Source organism: Peromyscus eremicus, chromosome 16_21 (genome assembly GCF_949786415.1).
Source record: "Peromyscus eremicus chromosome 16_21, PerEre_H2_v1, whole genome shotgun sequence".
NCBI lineage: Eukaryota > Metazoa > Chordata > Mammalia > Rodentia > Cricetidae > Peromyscus > Peromyscus eremicus.
In genome coordinates, this window is record NC_081432.1 from 16,001,166 (window position 1) to 16,018,919 (window position 17,754).

General features: G+C 40.9%; 2 protein-coding genes across 5 annotated transcripts in view; one reads left to right on the forward strand and one right to left on the reverse strand.

Moving 5' to 3' along the window:
- The window catches only part of Phyhipl (phytanoyl-CoA 2-hydroxylase interacting protein like), a 40,045-nt gene extending 29,960 nt beyond the window's left edge, over window positions 1-10,085 (forward strand). For both annotated transcript variants that reach the window (XM_059281532.1, XM_059281534.1), the window contains exons 4-5: window positions 2,732-2,849; window positions 9,032-10,085. In XM_059281532.1, coding sequence (XP_059137515.1) covers window positions 2,732-2,849; window positions 9,032-9,566 — 653 coding nt within the window. In that variant the 3' untranslated portion in view covers window positions 9,567-10,085. The remainder of the gene's footprint in view (window positions 1-2,731; window positions 2,850-9,031) is intronic.
- Fam13c (family with sequence similarity 13 member C) overlaps window positions 10,067-17,754 on the reverse strand; it is a 109,600-nt gene continuing 101,912 nt past the window's right edge. For 2 of the 3 annotated variants that reach the window (XM_059281531.1, XM_059281529.1), the window contains 4 exons: window positions 17,282-17,377; window positions 15,871-16,067; window positions 14,495-14,596; window positions 10,067-11,583 (listed from right to left, as the gene is read on the reverse strand). In XM_059281531.1, coding sequence (XP_059137514.1) covers window positions 11,460-11,583; window positions 14,495-14,596; window positions 15,871-16,067; window positions 17,282-17,377 — 519 coding nt within the window. In that variant the 3' untranslated portion in view covers window positions 10,067-11,459. The remainder of the gene's footprint in view (window positions 11,584-14,494; window positions 14,597-15,870; window positions 16,068-17,281; window positions 17,378-17,754) is intronic. The other variant, XM_059281530.1, reaches the window with a different exon arrangement.

Sequence of the window (17,754 nt, forward strand, 5' to 3'; positions counted from 1 at the left end):
ATTATAAGATCCACCATTTTAATGTATCATAAAGAAAAATGCCAATTGAAAGATGGCAATGTTTTCTTATTGCATTTATTGTTAATATCATAGATGTTAAAATGTAAATAAATATTTTAGGATAGATTAAGTATAATTTTGGTAGTTTAGTAATCAGCAATGAAACAGCTAAAGATGCCTATATTGTATTAACAGCAAGCAAAGAGCTCTTCTCTGGAGATAATTTTCTGTTTTTGCTGTACTGTGTTGGAATTACTATCCCTCTCTGGAGTCCACCTCACATTTAGTCCTTTTCCTGAATCCTTTTTTTACTTATTTTTGTAGCCCCAGGGAGGTTTAATTTAAGTCAGACATATGGACATGGTTTCTTTTAATGGTGTGCTGTTGGTTGAGTATCTACAACCCCTAAATCTAAATTAGAACACCCTGAAATCTGAACCTTTTAAAATATGGATATATGAGTGCTTGCAGAAATGTCTGTGCTTTGGGGTTGGGGGGCAGAAGGGGCATCAGGTCCCCTGTAACTGGTTGTGAGCACCATGTGGTACTCATATGTGGGTGCTGGGGATTGAACCAGGTTCTCTGAAATAGCAGCAAGTGCTCTTGACTGTCCTACCATCTCTTCAACCCCTGAAATCTGAAACTTTTGAGCACTGATAGAGGTACCCAGAATATTTTAAACATTAGAGCAGTTTTGATTTTTGAGATAAAAAACCATTAAAGTATATGCAAATATTCTACAGTCCCCAAACTCAGTATCTGAAGCACTTCTGGTCTGAAGCATTGCTGGTAGGTAAGTGGAACCCCACCTGGAATACATGCATTTTTCTGTGTAACTACATCAAACAATGTCCTGGTACTTTTCCACTCAAGGGAGCTATAAAATTCACCTGCTCCAACTTTATACCAAAGAAAGGTCTGAAATACTATGACTTCATTGGCTTAAAGAAGACCTTTGGTGGTTCCAACATGCATGTACACACACACACACACACACACACACACACACACACACACGCGCGCGCGCTCTGATGCACAAGCTGTCATGTGAATGGATTTTTTACTTCTTGTTATAAAAGGAAGTAAAAGCATGTTTTCATAGAGTAATCTCTATTGCTTTCTCATTTTTCCCACATCTCCTAACATTTGTGGGGAGTTACAAGTTAAATGACAAGTTCCAGCTTTTAACTGTTCTACAGTATTTCTCTATAAATTACTTTACCCTTCTTTATTTTCATAGTTAAGAGATAAAGAAAACTTGCTGTTCAGGTTTATCAAGTGATCCAGGACCATTTCATCTAAGTTTTATCTATGCCTTTGAGTCTGAATTTTGAGAAAGATGTTTTTTTTTTAAAAAAAAAAAAATTATCTTTAATACTGTAGACCTAGGCACTGTGCAAGGTATTGGAAATAGAATAGATTGGACTCCCACAGGCAGTCAGTTTCTAGTCTGTAACAACCCAATGCCATAAAAAAATGTTCTAATTGTCTATATTTCTCTTCATTTAGCCTTCTCTTTCTTTAGATTCAAAGAAAATCATATAGTTTTTATTTTTTAGCCTCACCATCTCATTGTGCATGCACTTTATACATCACATGCCTTCAAATAAATCAGTGTTAGTGGCACCAGTTTAACTAGGTTGGCCTATTACCTTTATATACCACATCTTTTTCCTTAATTTTTGATGCACGAGTTCGACATTCATTCTCAATTTTCAAAACAAAAATTGATCAGAAATATCTAAATACTTTGAGAGCTATATTGTACCTGGAGACCATCAAGTAGGATCCAGAGAAGTCTGAAAGTTGATGGCTGTGAGAATCCCTGCACTTGGGCCAGTTGTGATTTCTGAGTCAGTAAAAGGGCTGGATCTATCTTGTCAACCTCAGGTTTAGAAACAAATTGAGCAAACTAGTTCTGCTTTCCTGTTGTGCTGTCCCTTCAGAGGGGGAGGTTCCTTGACTCACTGCATCAGCTGATGGGTAGCGGTGCTGGTGGTTAGCAGTACTGGTGGGCAGCGGTGCTGGTGGGCAGCGGTGCTGGTGGGTAGAGGTGCTGGTGGGCAAGGTGCTGGTGGGTAGAGGTGCTGGTGGGTAGAGGTGCTGATGGGTAGAGGTGCTGGTGGGTAGAGGTGCTGGTGGGTAGTGGTGCTGGTGGGTAGAGATGCTGATGGGTAGCGGTGCTGATGGGTAGAGGTGCTGGTGGGCAGGGTGCTGGTGGGTAGAGGTGCTGGTGGGTAGAGGTGCTGGTGGGCAAGGGTGCTGGTGGGTAGAGGTGCTGGTGGGTAAGGGTGCTGGTGGGTAGAGGTGCTGGTGGGTAGAGGTGCTGGTGAGCAAGGGTGCTGGTGGGTAGCTGTGCTGGTGGGCAAGGGTGCTGGTGGGTAGAGGTGCTGGTGGGCAGGGTGCTGGTGGGTAGCTGTGCTGGTGGGAAGCAGTGCTGGTGGGAAACAGTGCTGGTGAGTGCTGCTTGCTTGGCTGTTGAATGTGGTTGCTTCAGGATCTTTAATTTGAAAGATTAAAAGTACAAGAATATTCTAAGAAATAACCATGAACCATAACAAAATTATTTACGTAGAAATAAAAATAAGCCAAAGAAAGGCAACAAATCTTTTCTTTATAACTTCCTATTTAAAATGTTGGATTCCCTAAAGATTTATTTTAATAATCTCTGATTTATAAAGCATGTAGCTGGCACTTCTGGTACTTAATAATAGACTTTTCAATTTTTCAGATTACTCAAAAGTTCATCTAACACAGCTGCTGGAGAAGGCCGACGTGATTGCAGGACGCATGCTTAAGTTCTCTGTTTTCTACCGGAACCAGCACAAAGAGTATTTTGACTATGTTAGGTAAGAACCACTATTATTATGTGTTTGGGTATCTTCACTGCATGTGTGTCTGTATACCACATTCTTGCAGAGGCTAGAGAGGGTGTTGGGTCGCCTATAAGTGGAGTTACTGGTGGTTGTGAGTCATCACGTGAACTGGGAATCCAACCTGAATTCTCTGGAATTGCAGCAAGTGTTCTAATCTGCTGAGCCATCTCTCTAGCCCCGAGAGACAAAGGCTTTTAAAATGACATGTTACAGTAGTTCTAAACTTGTGCACACAACCCAGATTGTGTTTTGTTTTGTTCTGTTTTAAAACCTGAGCGGGGGCATGGCGGCTAACACTTACAGTACTAGCATTTGGGCAGGAGGGTCACCCTGAGTTCTAGCTCAGCTTAGACTACAGCCCAAAGACCTGTATCAAAAGAAACACAAAATAAATAAGAACCTTAATCACTTTAGAGTTATAAAGGATTATTGACTTGAAAAGACTTTATGAAAATAAAAAGGAAATTTTGGTGGTTTTTTTATTTTTGCATACTTTTCTAATTTCTCTGAAATCAAAGCCATGTTTCCAAATGAGCTCCAAGCTGTGGCAAATGCAAAAGGAGTCATGGAGAAAAAAATGTGTTTAGCATGTATGTTCGAGAAGAAGTATACATTAGTCACTTTTTTCACCACTGAGGTTATGTACCTGAGGAGAAGCAACCTGTGAGGAGTGTTTTTGCCCTACTGCTGTCCAGGAAGACATGGTGACGGGCAGCTCAGTGCTGCTTAAAGCACCAGACAGCTTGGGATATCTAGGCTGTCCCCTCAGGGCCCACCCCAGTGACTCCTTCCACCAGCAAGGCACTACCTACTAAAGGGTCTACCACTTGTTCCAACAGCGCCACCAGCTGGAGCCCCAGTGTACAAGCACAGGAGCCTGGAGGGCTGGTTTGTATCTGAACGAAAGCCAGCTGCTTTGTGTGCCATGTGTTTGTATGTATTTTGATGACAGGCGAACATGTCTGCTTGTGTTTGAATATCTTACAAATTCAAATTTCAGTCTGTTGTTTTCCAACTGGCCTAAAGTCTATATAATTTCTGCTGGATGCCATTCACCTAATTTAAACTAAATGACAAATTATTGTGCTTATCAGCTGTTAATTCAGAATGGCTAGTATATTCAGCAAGAAAAGTTTTTATATTTTTTAAGCATAAAATTTGAAAACCGAGGAAATTTCCACGATTGCTGCTGCCTCCAATAAGAAACACATCAACAGAATGCTGTTAGATCTTTGCTGTAGGTTCAGGTTTCTGGGATCCTGCCAATGACTGCTAAGTGTGGCCACTGGAGGTCAGTATTTCTCTAGGATTTTCTCATTCTTCATGGGAAGAGCCTTTCCGTAACTATAACATTTGCTTAATTTGTTCTCAGAAATGTTTCCAAAACTACAAAAAGTTCAATCAGAGCACCTGGGTTTGGATAGAATAATTATACACATTACATGATTTAATTCCAACCGACCAGCATGGAAGATGTTTGTACCAACAACAAAGTTCACTTTTGTTTTAATTCCAAAAATAAGAGCAGTAAACCCCTCGTAAATTATATCTTGAAGCATTACATACAAATACAGTTACTAAGGCATAGGTAGAGGTCAGCAGTTTTAAAAGCTTCATTTCAGTAAACAAAAGAAGCCCTTTCTCAGCGGGAGGTGGAGCTCTGGCACAGTGCTTGCCTGACATGCAGTGGTCTAGGTTCAAACCCCAAGACCACAAATAACAACAACAATACTTCAGTCCCCTGTGCAGTGAACTCTAGTGAGGGCATTTATTTCCATGGATCTTGATTTGCATTTTAATTAGTAAACCGTCATCAAGATCCATTTCCTTGATTAGGATCCCTTTAAAATGTTATCTTCAGAAGGCTTGATTGGCTATGAAGGATCTTACAATTACCTGATAGTCTTTACAAATCATTACAACTGAAGAAGTTGTAGATGAATTCTGACTCAACCCATGAGGGCTGGACTAATTTTGGTCTCTTCTTCTAAAAGTAACACTGAAATGAGCATGCCCTTACCTTGAATGACAACCTTGCCCTTGTTCGTGTTCACTAGTTAGCTTGGGTGTTTCTCTACCTGATTACATTTTCAAGACTCCTCTACCATTGGCAGACAGTGTAGGGATTCCTGCACTTTTGCTGCCAAACCATCTGTCCTCATAGCTGCTGTTCTGTCACTGAGAGGAGGACACATTTCAAAGCTTCAAGTTCGGCTTATGCTTCCTACCTTTGTTAGTCCATAGAACTGTCCTCGTAGGTTTATGTAGGGTACATAAGTACCTGGGGTCTATGTATGAGGGTGAAACAAGGGTTAGCAATTTTGATGAGGCAAAATGAAATATATAAAGGCCTTTCTATTTCTCCTCCCAATTATAATTTAAAACTCTGAAATTTTTGTATAAAATACAAGACTATGAAATGAAAAGTAGAAAGTAGAAATTAGCTCAACTAAAAACCCTGACAAAAATACAGGGTAAGTTCTCTGTTGTGCTGGACTGTGTGCTAGAGAAACTGGCAACCTAGAAATGCCGATGGCACAGATCACAAGCACAGAAAGCCTAGTCCCTTTACCTAAAGAACCAGGAAAAATGCTGCAAATGCTAAAACACTTGACAGTAAACCAATGTGGGTTTCAGCCCAAACCATGGTGGGTGTGTGGGAATCACAGTCACGTGCTACCAGCAAAGGCCGGGGTGCCTTGTCACCCTGGTAATTAGGCTCTACCTCATCTCCTGCTAGAGTGGTACCAAGAATGCCGAGTTACTGACTCAAGAGCCTGGACTTCCTACCATGAGGCTAAGGAGTGAGGCTTACAGTTCTGTTACTGAAGACAACAGGAGAGCAATGATGGTCTGTCCCAGCTAGATTGTGTGGGCTGAGTCCAGTGGGAACTTGAATTCCCACCTTAACGTTACTGGATACCTAAAGAAGAATTTAGACATCCATCCTTATCTAATAATAATAATAAAACCCTCACTAGTATATAGTCAAAGGGGCCTAATGAAATATTAGATTTAATCAGACCCACAGTCTCACAGTAGCCCAGATTTCCAGACAATTCACTCATCATATCAAGAATCAGTAAACATAGAGTCTGGATAAGGAAGGAATATCAAAGACCAACACTAAGATAGATAACAGATCTAGGAACTGATTAGGCACCATAGAAAATACACATAGAAAACTGTTTTGATAAGCAACTGGAAACAAAAATAAAATGCACAAAGCAACATGAGACATGAAGAAGAAATGCTTTTAGAGCTGACTAAACACAGCATGTGAGGCAAAATAACAGTAGAAATAGACAATAGCAATGGATGGGCTGAAGCAGGATAAGAAGAAAGAGAAATACCAATAAACTGGAAGAGCAAATAGAAACTATCCAAACTGACAAACACATGAAAATAAAAATTGTCACAATACCATGAATATGTGGGACCACAGAACCTAAAGTTCGCATTGTCAGAGATCCAGAAAGGACAAGAGGGTGGGGCTGAGACTCACAGAGCTGGAATTTTTCCAAATTTAGCAAACAGCATATGCCTATGAATTTTAGCTGAGAAACCCCCAAATGGTATAAGTTCTGAAGAAATTTATGCCAAGGCACATCAGAAATCCCTGAAAACTGAATGAAAAAAATAATAATTTCAGGTAGTAAGAAAGTAAGTTGGAGAAAATACAATCTTTGCTCCTGGACAGCCCACTGTCATGTGGCCTCCCTGTGGCCTGGTGTTTTCTTGAAGCTATATTTTTCATAAGCTCCATTGGCTAGTTGTCAGGTGGTGAATTCACAGGCCTGTTGCTGTTCCTGTTCCCTGGCATCCTCTTTGTCTCACAGCCTCTGAGAAGCCTGGTGCTGGTGAAAACCTTTCTTACCAAAGTACTAGCTTGGACTTTGTATTCTTAAATATGCTGCTAGACACCCAGCAAGCAAAAGGAGAATTGGATTCTGGAGAGAACTCAATGAGATTTCTATTTACAAACATGTAAGCAGAGTTGACCTACTAAGACGACACTGAAAAATATCAAGATGCAGTTTTACTCTTCCTGAGAATAGAAGGGAATCCAGAGTCACCCAGAAGCAGTAGACAGAAGTCAGTCTTGCTGGAGCCACAGAGTCCTGACACATGAGGAAGTCAGGAAGACACCCGAGGCTCACCTTCTCTGTGACCTAGATGTGCTGGTGCCTCACACTGCTAGGATTTCAAAGAGAGGGAAGTGTAAAGGATCTGGATCATAGTCTTAGGCCACATAGAGGGCAAGAGAGGTGGACAGTGGATTTGGGGCCAAATGAGACTAGCTGGTGCCGACAAACAAGCTGCAAGAGGTGACCTGAGAAGCAGCCTGTGTCTGGTTTAAAATGGCCCAAACAAAAGGCACAAAGCACTTCCTCCTGGTCTAGGTGGAGAGCACCAGTTCTTACTTCTAACTACTTTTAAAATAACAACAACTCCAACTCTATAGGCTCCCAAGGCAGAAAGAGAGATGAAGCGTGAAAGTCTATCTTTTGTGTCTCCACTCTACTCTCAATTTGAAAACGTGTTGGGATTCCTTCCGGGGCTTTGGCTGTATATCATATCTAAAAGGGTTAGGTTCTCTTTTCACATTAATAAAGTAGAGTTTTACAAATTTACATTTAAAATACACACCCTAGCAGTTTTTTAACTGCCTGTCTTCTGTAGTGTGAATGTACCATCACTTGACCTGTGGGTCTTCTGTGACCAGCAGTCTATAATGAACACAGTTGACATACACTGTATAATAATAACCAGGGCAGTAGAAATCCTGTCTTCAGCCAGGTGTGGTATCATACCAGCACTTGGAATGCTGAGTTGGGAAATTGAGTTTGAGGCCACCTGGGACATCAAAGTGAGTGAGACCTTGTCTCAAAAAGTAATCTACCTCTTCAAAAACAAAAATTAATCCCATTTTGTTCACTTCTGAAACTACTATGATGTAAATATTTGCTTAACCATACATATCTCCTAAATCTTATAGGCTTTTTTGTTCTATTCTTTGTTGGTTAAAAGACCTACTAGGTTCAGAAATTCTACTCTCATGTGTCTTGGTAGCTTGCCATGGTATTTATTTCATTGATTAAGTATTTTGAACCAATGTTTCTGATTGGTTCTATTTTATGATTTTTATATCCTTGGAAAAATCTGTTATGCCCTGAAATGTTTTCCTTGTATTTTTATCTGGATTCTCATGAGTTTCCTTGGAATCCTCATTTTGAATTGTTTAAGCATTTCGTATATTATAGATTGTTTTCCTTTGGAATTGTTCTATTTCATTTTTCTTGGTCTGTGCATCTGGTAAAATGTAAAATTCGATGAAATATCTCCTGTAAGAACCTTTTTTCATTCAATGACATATCATTCAGATGGCATATGGAATTTGAGTTATGCTAGATGCTTTTGAGTTTGATCACAGAAGGGAAGTGTAGTCTCTGACTGGTCTTGCAGTGATGTCCCTGCTATCACTGGTCTAGACTGCTGTGGTTCATAAGGAGTTGTGTGACTCCACAGACAGTGTCCTCAGACTCCACAGTCTGGCACTGATGGTACTGGAACCTCTGGAGAGGTCAGTTGCAAGGTGCCTCAGAAGCACAGGAGACTCCAAGAGTTGTCACGGCAGCTGCTATCTTCAAACCACAGAATTGGAAGGAAACCTTCCTGAGGTGTCTGAGGATGGACGTGAGAGATGGATGGGTCCATGGCAGCAGCAGCTCAGTTCTGGAGTCACCAGACAGGATGGACCTTCCTTGGTAGACAGCACACATTTGAACCAAGTTCTACTTAGCAGTGTTCATATTTTCAATACTTTCAGTAGTTTTCTTTTTAGTAAAGTCACTTATGAAACCTATTAAGTACAAACGGAGCTAGCTTCACCTGTAAGATTTCTAATTGCAGTTCAGTTTTTTAGTCTGGGAAATTTATTTTATTGTTAAAGATCTCCAAGACTTGTAGACCATCTTTATCTTAGGTCCAAGGCCATGATAAGTAGTGTCAAAAGGTATTTTTCCCTTGGTCTGGAGATAGCCTGGCCATCCAAGCCTTTAACAGTGGGTAGTGATTTTTGTGCTATTCAGATCTGTAAATCAGTAAATTTACCACCATTGTACTGAGCAATGTCCATTTCCTTTCGCTCACAGAGAACACCATGGAGATGCTATGCAGCCTTCTGTAAAGGATAACAGTGGCAGCCATGGCTCACCCATCAGTGGAAAATTAGAAGGCATCTTCTTCAGCTGCAGCACTGAGTTCAATACAGGGAAGCCACCCCAGGATTCACCGTATGGAAGATACAGGTTTGAGATTGCAGCAGAAAAACTTTTCAACCCCAATACTAACTTATACTTTGGGGACTTCTACTGTATGTACACTGCTTATCATTATGTGATTCTTGTCATTGCCCCTGTGGGATCACCAGGAGATGAATTCTGTAAGCAGCGCCTTCCTCAACTAAATTCCAAGGATAATAAGTTTCTGACCTGTACAGAAGAAGATGGGGTGCTGGTGTACCACCACGCCCAGGATGTCATTTTAGAAGTCATTTACACTGACCCTGTGGCTCTTTCTCTGGGCACCGTGGCAGAAATCACTGGTCATCAGCTCATGAGTTTGTCTACTGCAAATGCAAAGAAAGACCCCAGCTGCAAAACCTGTAACATCAGTGTCGGACGTTAACGCCACTTTCGTACTCCCCCTCCCCCGTCTTCCCATAGGAGCACTGCCCTCTGTTGTCCATTTTCATCATCAGATGTTCCCACTGAAGCATGCATATGCCGCTGTCACCAAAAGCAAACTACCATTCAGAGCCTTCCCGTGTCTCCTCTTGCCCACCCTGTCCACCACTTCCAGTGATGTCCCCAAGTTGTCCTGACACTTTGTTTGCCTAGATGCTGCAATGCTTTTATGTTTCCTTTATGCCAAACATAACAAGACAGTTATATAGACCGCTTTAGCAAAGTACAAAATAATGGCTTCTAAATGGTGTTTAAATATGCATCCATTTTAATCTACTGAATAAATATTGGGATAACGCCAAACCGCATGAAAGGGTGTAATTGCAGCATGAGTTAAATCTTAAAGCCTAGAATCGTCAGCACTTCCACCTTGTTGTTTGACAGTGTTATTTATGTTATTTATATTAGCTAACAGGAAACAGTTACTGTGCTTCAACATAATAAATATAATAGAAAAATATTTTATTTGTATGTTGTATAAAATATTTACAATCATATAGAATATAGTTACATTTTAATAGCAATTGTATACATCTCACGAAACCATTTCCCTTATCAAAGATGTAATTTGTAAACCTTAAATAGTTGTGTATCTGTCCTGTTACAAGTAGATGACTTCAATTAAACAAATTTATGAAGGCCATTATTCTGATTCATAAGATTTAAAACATCAGGTGAACACAGAGAAAACAATATGCCTCTAATATAGTCTGCTTCTGGAATCAGTATTTTTTTCTGCCCAAGCAATATGAAAATCTGAGTTTCTTCAACACCATGCTTAAAAATTACAGAAAACAGAAATAGGAACGAAGTTGAAAATGAGAAAATGTCTGTTACTTGATTTTACAAAAACCAAAACCAATAAATGTGTTTTAAATGAATGAAGAAAAAGCAAGATACACTAAATAAAGTAAATAAAAGGTGTCTTGGTGATTTCCAAGCTTTTTACCCTGTGCAGATGAATGCAACTCACAAGAAAGCTGTTTCACTTTATAAAGAACAGACCTTGGAACATTAAGAAAGATGCGGATACCCAATGGGAAAATAGTTATATCATCTTAGTGTAGGAAACAAGAAAATTAGCAATAATACTATGGTCACATTAGGTTATTATACTGCAGACACACCTATCCAAAATACCTATTTTAAATTTTTAATATTTTATTTTAATATAAACATTTGTCAGTTATAGACAAAGATAATTCACAAAGTACATGCCATCCAAATGAACTTTGGTAACCAGAAATGTAAATTTTCAAATAACAGATAAAATAATGCACTATTTTCATGTAGAAATAAGAAATTAGTGACACAGTCGAGTGTATTTTTGGGTGTTTAGAACGCCTACAGACTTACAGGACCAGGCAGTGGATGTTGTCTCCATTGAACTACCTTCTTACCAGTTGTCTTCCTCCCTGGATGAAGAGCAAAAGCTTCACTTGTCTTACAATTAACTCAAACCTTGCTGTTTTCCATACATCAATGAAGTCAATCTTCGGGCACTGATAAACCTTCCCTAGCAGGTAGTCTGCCTATGTGTTATTTTAGGTTTGACAAGGTATTAGTGTTTTGGGTTTTTTTTTTAACAATTACATTTGACTATGGATTTCAGTTTGGTGTGGAGTAGGCTGAATGGTTTTGCTGATCCCAATATTATCTGTTATTTCCCTATTGAAATCCCTTCTCGTGTATAATTACACTTCTCTTCCTTTGTAAAAACAGCTAATACTATCTCTAAAGTGCTTCATTTTCAGTACATCAAAACTACTTAGCAAGAACAGTAGAGGAAAATAAACTTGACTTTATCTTGGGTGGAAGTGATCAGAGCCAAACCTCAAATAGTTTTGGCCACATCCTGCTTGCTGATGAGGACCTCTAATAGTCTCAGTTTGGCTTTTATGTGCTTGTATTCATAGTACTCATCTGCCATTGGCATCCTGTCTTCCTTCTGGGGACTTCTGCAGAAAAGAAGATACAATCTATTAGTAGATACATGAGCCAGGTCATTAAAGTCCTCTTACAACTGGCAGGATGGGGTGTGTGTGTGTGTGTGTGTGTGTGTGTGTGTGTGTGTGTGTGTGTGTGTGCGCGCGCGCGCGCGCGCGCGCGCGCGCGCGCCTTCTTTACATTCCTTCAGCCTCAGTCTCTGCTCCATGTCTCTAAGTAACAGTGCCCTTTGCCAACGTTTGCAAATGTGAGGTCCCGTGCTCAAGCACAGAACAATGGTGCAGGTGCAAAGATGGGAAGAAAAAGCACAGGCTAGAGCCTCCCTCCGGGGCATCCCTTTTCTACTCCTCTGACTTGCCAGAGTCCCATGCCTGTACAGAATGCTCAGCCCTTACAGTGAAAACTTAAAAAATAGCATCCTGAAAATACTGCAGATGTTTGATTACACAAGTAATCCATAAACCTATAGTGACAAAAACTTTCCAGGGGCTGTCTTATAAGCTTGGAAAGTTTTCAAGTTTTCTTGTAGTTAAACCTGTTTCTACTGCTGTGGAGTAGAACTTCTGAGTTTCTCCTTGACAGGAGTAATCTGTGAGTCTGAATAGTCTAAATTGGGGCCAGTGGAACAGACCAGTGGGTAGAGGTGCCTGCTGCCAAACCTGATGACCTGAGTTCGATCCTTAGGACCCACATGGTGGGAGGAGAGAGCCAACCCCAAGTCGTCCTCTGGCCTCCACACATATGAAGACATACGCAGTTTAAATTGCAATAGTTCTCTTTCTGCACACTAATTCAAAGAATGGGCACGTACCAATGCATAGACTTTGGTACATGCACAGTCTGCTGTGTGCCCTTGTTCTGTTACCATGAATGGTTACAGTGTTTCTAAATGTATACAGAATCCATTCACATGGTCATTTTTGGCTTTATAGATGGCTCAATCTTAGCAGTAACAGTCTTAAGCAGAAAAGATTAAGGTCTATTCCCTTGCCATTCAACTGTTTGAGTTTATCTTTAATAAATGAGCATTTTCTTATTAGATGATGTATCACCACAAGAGGGCAGATTACTTCACATAGAGCAAGCAAGCATGGACATATCTAAAGTTTAGGGACTATAAGTACAGTAAAACAAGCTGTTCCTTGAATGCAGTAAGTCATGAATAAGTTGCAGTCATGTTCTTCTGCATACTCATTCTTAAATATACTGATGCATAGATTTTTTATATACACATAATCAATGACTATTACTAAGAACAGACAGAACAATTAAGCCACCATGTTGTCAAAAGGCATGCCAAATATGACTGATAGATCCTATAGGCATGATTGCCAGCACACTGGAATGTCTTATACTCTAATGTAGACTTCTGTGTTCAAATGGGTAAACATGTAATTTCTTCAGGGAACTCAAAGTATGTTCAATGAAAAGACTGTATATGTGCCTGAAACCTAAATAACTTATTTTTTATGCAATGACTATTGAGATTTGAAATCCTCAAATCAACTCAAATATTTCACTGGATGAAAAATTCCAACTGAATAATTTTTTATTCTTTTCAAGACAGAGTTTTTCTGTGTAGCTTTGGTGCCTGTCCTGGATCTCGCTCTGTAGACCAGGCTGGACTCGAACTCACAGAGATCCGCCTGGCTCTCTGCCTTCCAGAGGGCTGAGATTAAAGGTGTGCGCCACCACCGCCCCGCCCAAACTGAATAATTTTAAAGACGAACTTTAATGTAAATCAGGTATGTACTCAAAGCACCTAGTTAGTCAATTCTTTGCTGAGCTACAAGTTTCTACCTAGTAAGCCCATTAGGATAGCCCTGGAAAACAGAAAAGCTGTCATGGACGAAGACTCGAGCAAGCTAAGCTTGAATGTCTCAAAGTGCTTTAGCACAGTATCACCCCCTCACAGCAGCCTATGGGCTGAGAGGAAATGGCAGCAAGGCACGAAAGAAAGGCAGTTGGGAAAGCATGCCCAAGCCAGTGTGTTAGTAGGAAGAACCTCCCAGCTCATCTCCGCCACGTGGAAGCTCTGTGACTTGGGGAAAGTTATATGCCTGTAAGAACGTCCAACCTTTTGACATTACACAGGCTTGTCATAAAATTACATAATTTTATTGTTTTTTGTTAGAACATTTGCATTGCAATCTTCTGGAAGTTGCAGCAGGTTGGGGACATTCTGGGGGGCGGGGGTTGTTTAAGACTAACGTCCCATGTCACAGTCATAGCTTTCTAACTTATCCCAGGAGACAAAGCATTTCAGCTTACTGGTGTAAACAGAGATTGAGGACAGCTAAGTAATTTGTCCCTTCTCCAAAAGACACTAACATTCATTACCTGATTACATATACAATTTTGTTGGTAACACACTAAAAACTACAGGAAATTAATGAGTGTATAGTAACAGCTGGGTTGAGATGGAAAAACACAGGAGGACAGATGGTCCAACTAAATATTTTAGGGAGAGAAAAATAGCTATGGACTTTTGAGTAAACCCCAGAATAAAACAAACAGAGATGGGTGGTGAAGTTTAGGGGAGATATTTAAAGGAAACCATTCATGTAATAGGTACAGAATAACTTCTGGGACTAAGAATCTAAGAACAGTGGCTGAAAATCAAGTAAATGTTTAAGCTTAGATAAAATTTCAGCAGTTTAGACGAAAGAAATTCAGATAGAAAGCATTTTCAGAGTTCAATTTTCATTTTGTAAAGACTGACGTTAATACCCAGGAGCTATTAACATAAACATCCCATAAAACATCCCTCACAATGTTACCACGGGGTCCTGCACTGGGGAAAACACAGTCTTCAGCTAGGATTGACATCTTATCACTGTTCCTACAAAAGCAGAGTTCATTCTGAACTACAGTTCTTTAGGAAATACTAGCACTAAAAATGCCCTCTCTGTTTACACTTACCTTCCCGTCTGTTTAAAAAATTGCTCTTCGAATTCTCTCAGGGCCTTCCGTAGCCTCTTCTTGTCAGCCCTCGTTTCTCGGAGATGGTCAAGAAGGACTGGCCTGTGTCAGTGAAACACATTTGCCATTAGTGAGCACTGGCCTGAATGAATGATCACGACTGAATTATATCAGGTCGGCAAAATGGGCACATTAGGACTGAACAGTGGTTATGGAAGGATGTCCTGAGTAAGTGTGGCCCACACTGTAAATGTGGCCTGTGTAGGAAGAGCACATAAGCCTAGTGTCCCCTGACGTTAACAGTGTCATGGACACAGAGAAAGGCAGTGTACCCCATCTGCTGTGACAAACGGTGATAGTTACGGTGGTATAACAAGATGACAGGACAGAGCAGACATCTAAGGAACACACACAAATGTCTGTTGACAAAGTAAAGAGGGAAAAGATTGTGTCCTTAGAGTGTGGGGAGAAGGACAAAACCCTTGGGCATGCCACTGAACCAGGGGAGGGCTGACATCCCACTGCAGTCTACTTCATGGTAGAATTTGTCCATGCTTTCAAAATGACTGAACACTGAAGTTATAAACAGGCATTTCTATAAGTCAAGTCTGTCAATTTCAAAAATGCCCCCACCTGCCTAAATTTAGGAGTGACTTCCTTACAACTACCACTCAAAGGCTGCAGAGAATGAGACAAGGAAGGAAGATTATGTTCTGTTTTCCCAGCAAGCTAAAAAACTGCTTACTGTCCTCGGTTTTACCACATCTCCATTTGGGACACACACTAAGCAGACCATAGAATGCATGTTAAAGACGACCTCAGAGTGTGGGCTGTTCCATACAAACCCAAAAGGCCACATGATCCAAAGATATGCCAACTACTAAATAATGATAACAGTAATGGAAGTCCAGACAGCTCTCAACGGAGAGTCATTAGGAGACAAAAGGCCCACTCACTGACTGGTAGCCAAGGTTATTCCCCATCTGGAACACCATGTCATCTGAATGTAATAAAGAAAGACAAGAAAAGAAAGGCTGTGGCCACTGGTGGCCCACTAAGGATCTTCCTCCTTTGGGTCCAGTAGTCAAAGACTAGCTCTCCTTTGACACTACCAAGGGTTACAAGGGTCACTAGTGCCAGGATACACCTGAGAAGGAGGATCAAAGTAACTGCACATCAATACTTATGGCATATGTAGGGCTTTACTCCGGCTCTCCACGGCTGCTTCTTCCCTATTTTCCAGTTACGCCATTTTCAGGTCGATTCTCTGCTGGAGAGCACATTTTCGGCTCTGAACAGATGCTGAGATTTTAATGTGCAGGGAAGGGACCCAAGCAAGGAGTTTTTGAGAGCCCACATTCGGGCTGCTCACTCACATGGTGGCCTCGTGTAAGTTGGACATGGAGAGAGCTGGTTGCTTCCCTTCCTTCTTTTCATCTGGTAGCAGGGTCCTCATAGGCTCTGTCTCAGAGTAGGTGAGGTGATCACCAACAGGAAGACGGGACACTGGATCTGGTAAAGAAGGTTGCTGGCTTCTCTGTGGACCATCTTCATCAGAGTCCTCTTCCTCCTGCTTGTCGCAAGCAGAGTCAAATAGTCACAGAGGGCTAGATGTCTCTCGAGCATTTGAGAGGACTGCCAGAACATACAAACCAGTAGACAGACACCTGGCCCGTATGGCTTCTGAGAACTGGAGTGGAAACTACCAAGAGCCCTTGCTCAGTTTCATTAAAAGTCTGTGGAGCAAAGAGGTATCCATACTGAGCTACAGTGCTTCCCAAGTTTATCTATCTTCACTGGGTCAAGGAAGACCAACAGGCATTTGGGATATGGCCCAGGTTACACTGTATGACCACATGGGTCCTCCCTTCCCCCTGACCTTCTGCACTACAGCTTCACAGCAGTAATACAGGTTAGGACAAGATGCACTAAAGACACCTTATTCAGAAATTGTCCCACTCAGACCTAGAGCAGTCAATACAGAGGATGTTAAGGATGTTCAAGTTCAGAGGGGCCCTTAGAAGGCCAAAGAAGCCTACTTCCTCCTTAAGCTTTCTGGTAATTCTAACAGCCAAAAGGTTTTCTTGAACTTGAAAGTCATATTCCCCTTTAAACTATTCTTCCTCCTCAAAGGGAACATTTTAGAATTTATCATTCTCCTAACATCCTTTAAAATTCAGAATTATAAATATACTCAAGTAGATTTAAATTCAGATTTGTTAACATTTGCTGCTTTTCACCCTGATATCTTGAGTAGCTGTTTTGAAATTGATGGAGTAGGATGTGTGGTGCTTCTGTCTGCCTATAAATTTATTTTGAAAACAGCCTCACTCGGCTTCAGTACTTCTTTTTATTGAGATAAATTTGCTTATATCTAGTATAGTATGATTGGATAGAACCAAAACAAGGTTTCAATAGTTCAAAGAATTCACTACCAGTTTTATTAACCACCACACAGAGAACGGAGAGGTTCTGTCTTGTCTAGCTGTGTTAAAAACTAAACAGTGCCGTACTGAAACCCACTGTGTTTTTCTCCTCACCCACAAGGAGGACAAAGAAATGAAATTATGTTAAGAATGGTATGTTCTATTTCACAGCAGTTCCTGTTAGGTCACTGTTAAGCACAGTACTGAGCTAGGGAGGACCACAGCAGCTGGCGGGATCAGAGTATACACAGCTCGGAAGGCCATTTGGTAACATCATGGTGCTGACTATGACATAGTGCCAAATGGCATAGATGCAAGGTGCCAATCAAGGCTTCTGGTTGGTGCAGCCGTCTTTACTTACAATTGTTGGGATCAGGGACGGTGTTGACAAGATCTGCTTGATAATTCTGCATCGGTCATAAAGAGGCTTTATGAGGTTCTTATCTTGCTTAGTTACCTGAAAAGCATGAAATTAAATCGGTATTCTTTTCTCAGACAATATTCTCCCTGCACCTACCATGTACTGGAGGTCTGTCCCAGAACCTGCACTAGTTATACAAGCACTCTACCACCGAGCTATGGTCCGTTCCCTACAGCAATATCCAGCAAACGCAAACACACACACACACACACACACACACACACACACACACACACACGCCATGTGTTGAAGCCTCAGAGGATCCTAACATATTAACAGCAATGATAAAAAAGGGCGTCACAAACAAACAAGATGGTATCTGTTGCAGGTCCTTTTTACTAGGAAACTATTCCCATAAGGGATAGGGGTGAGTATAGAAAATTAGGCCATCAGGCTTTTGTGGACAAGTCTGC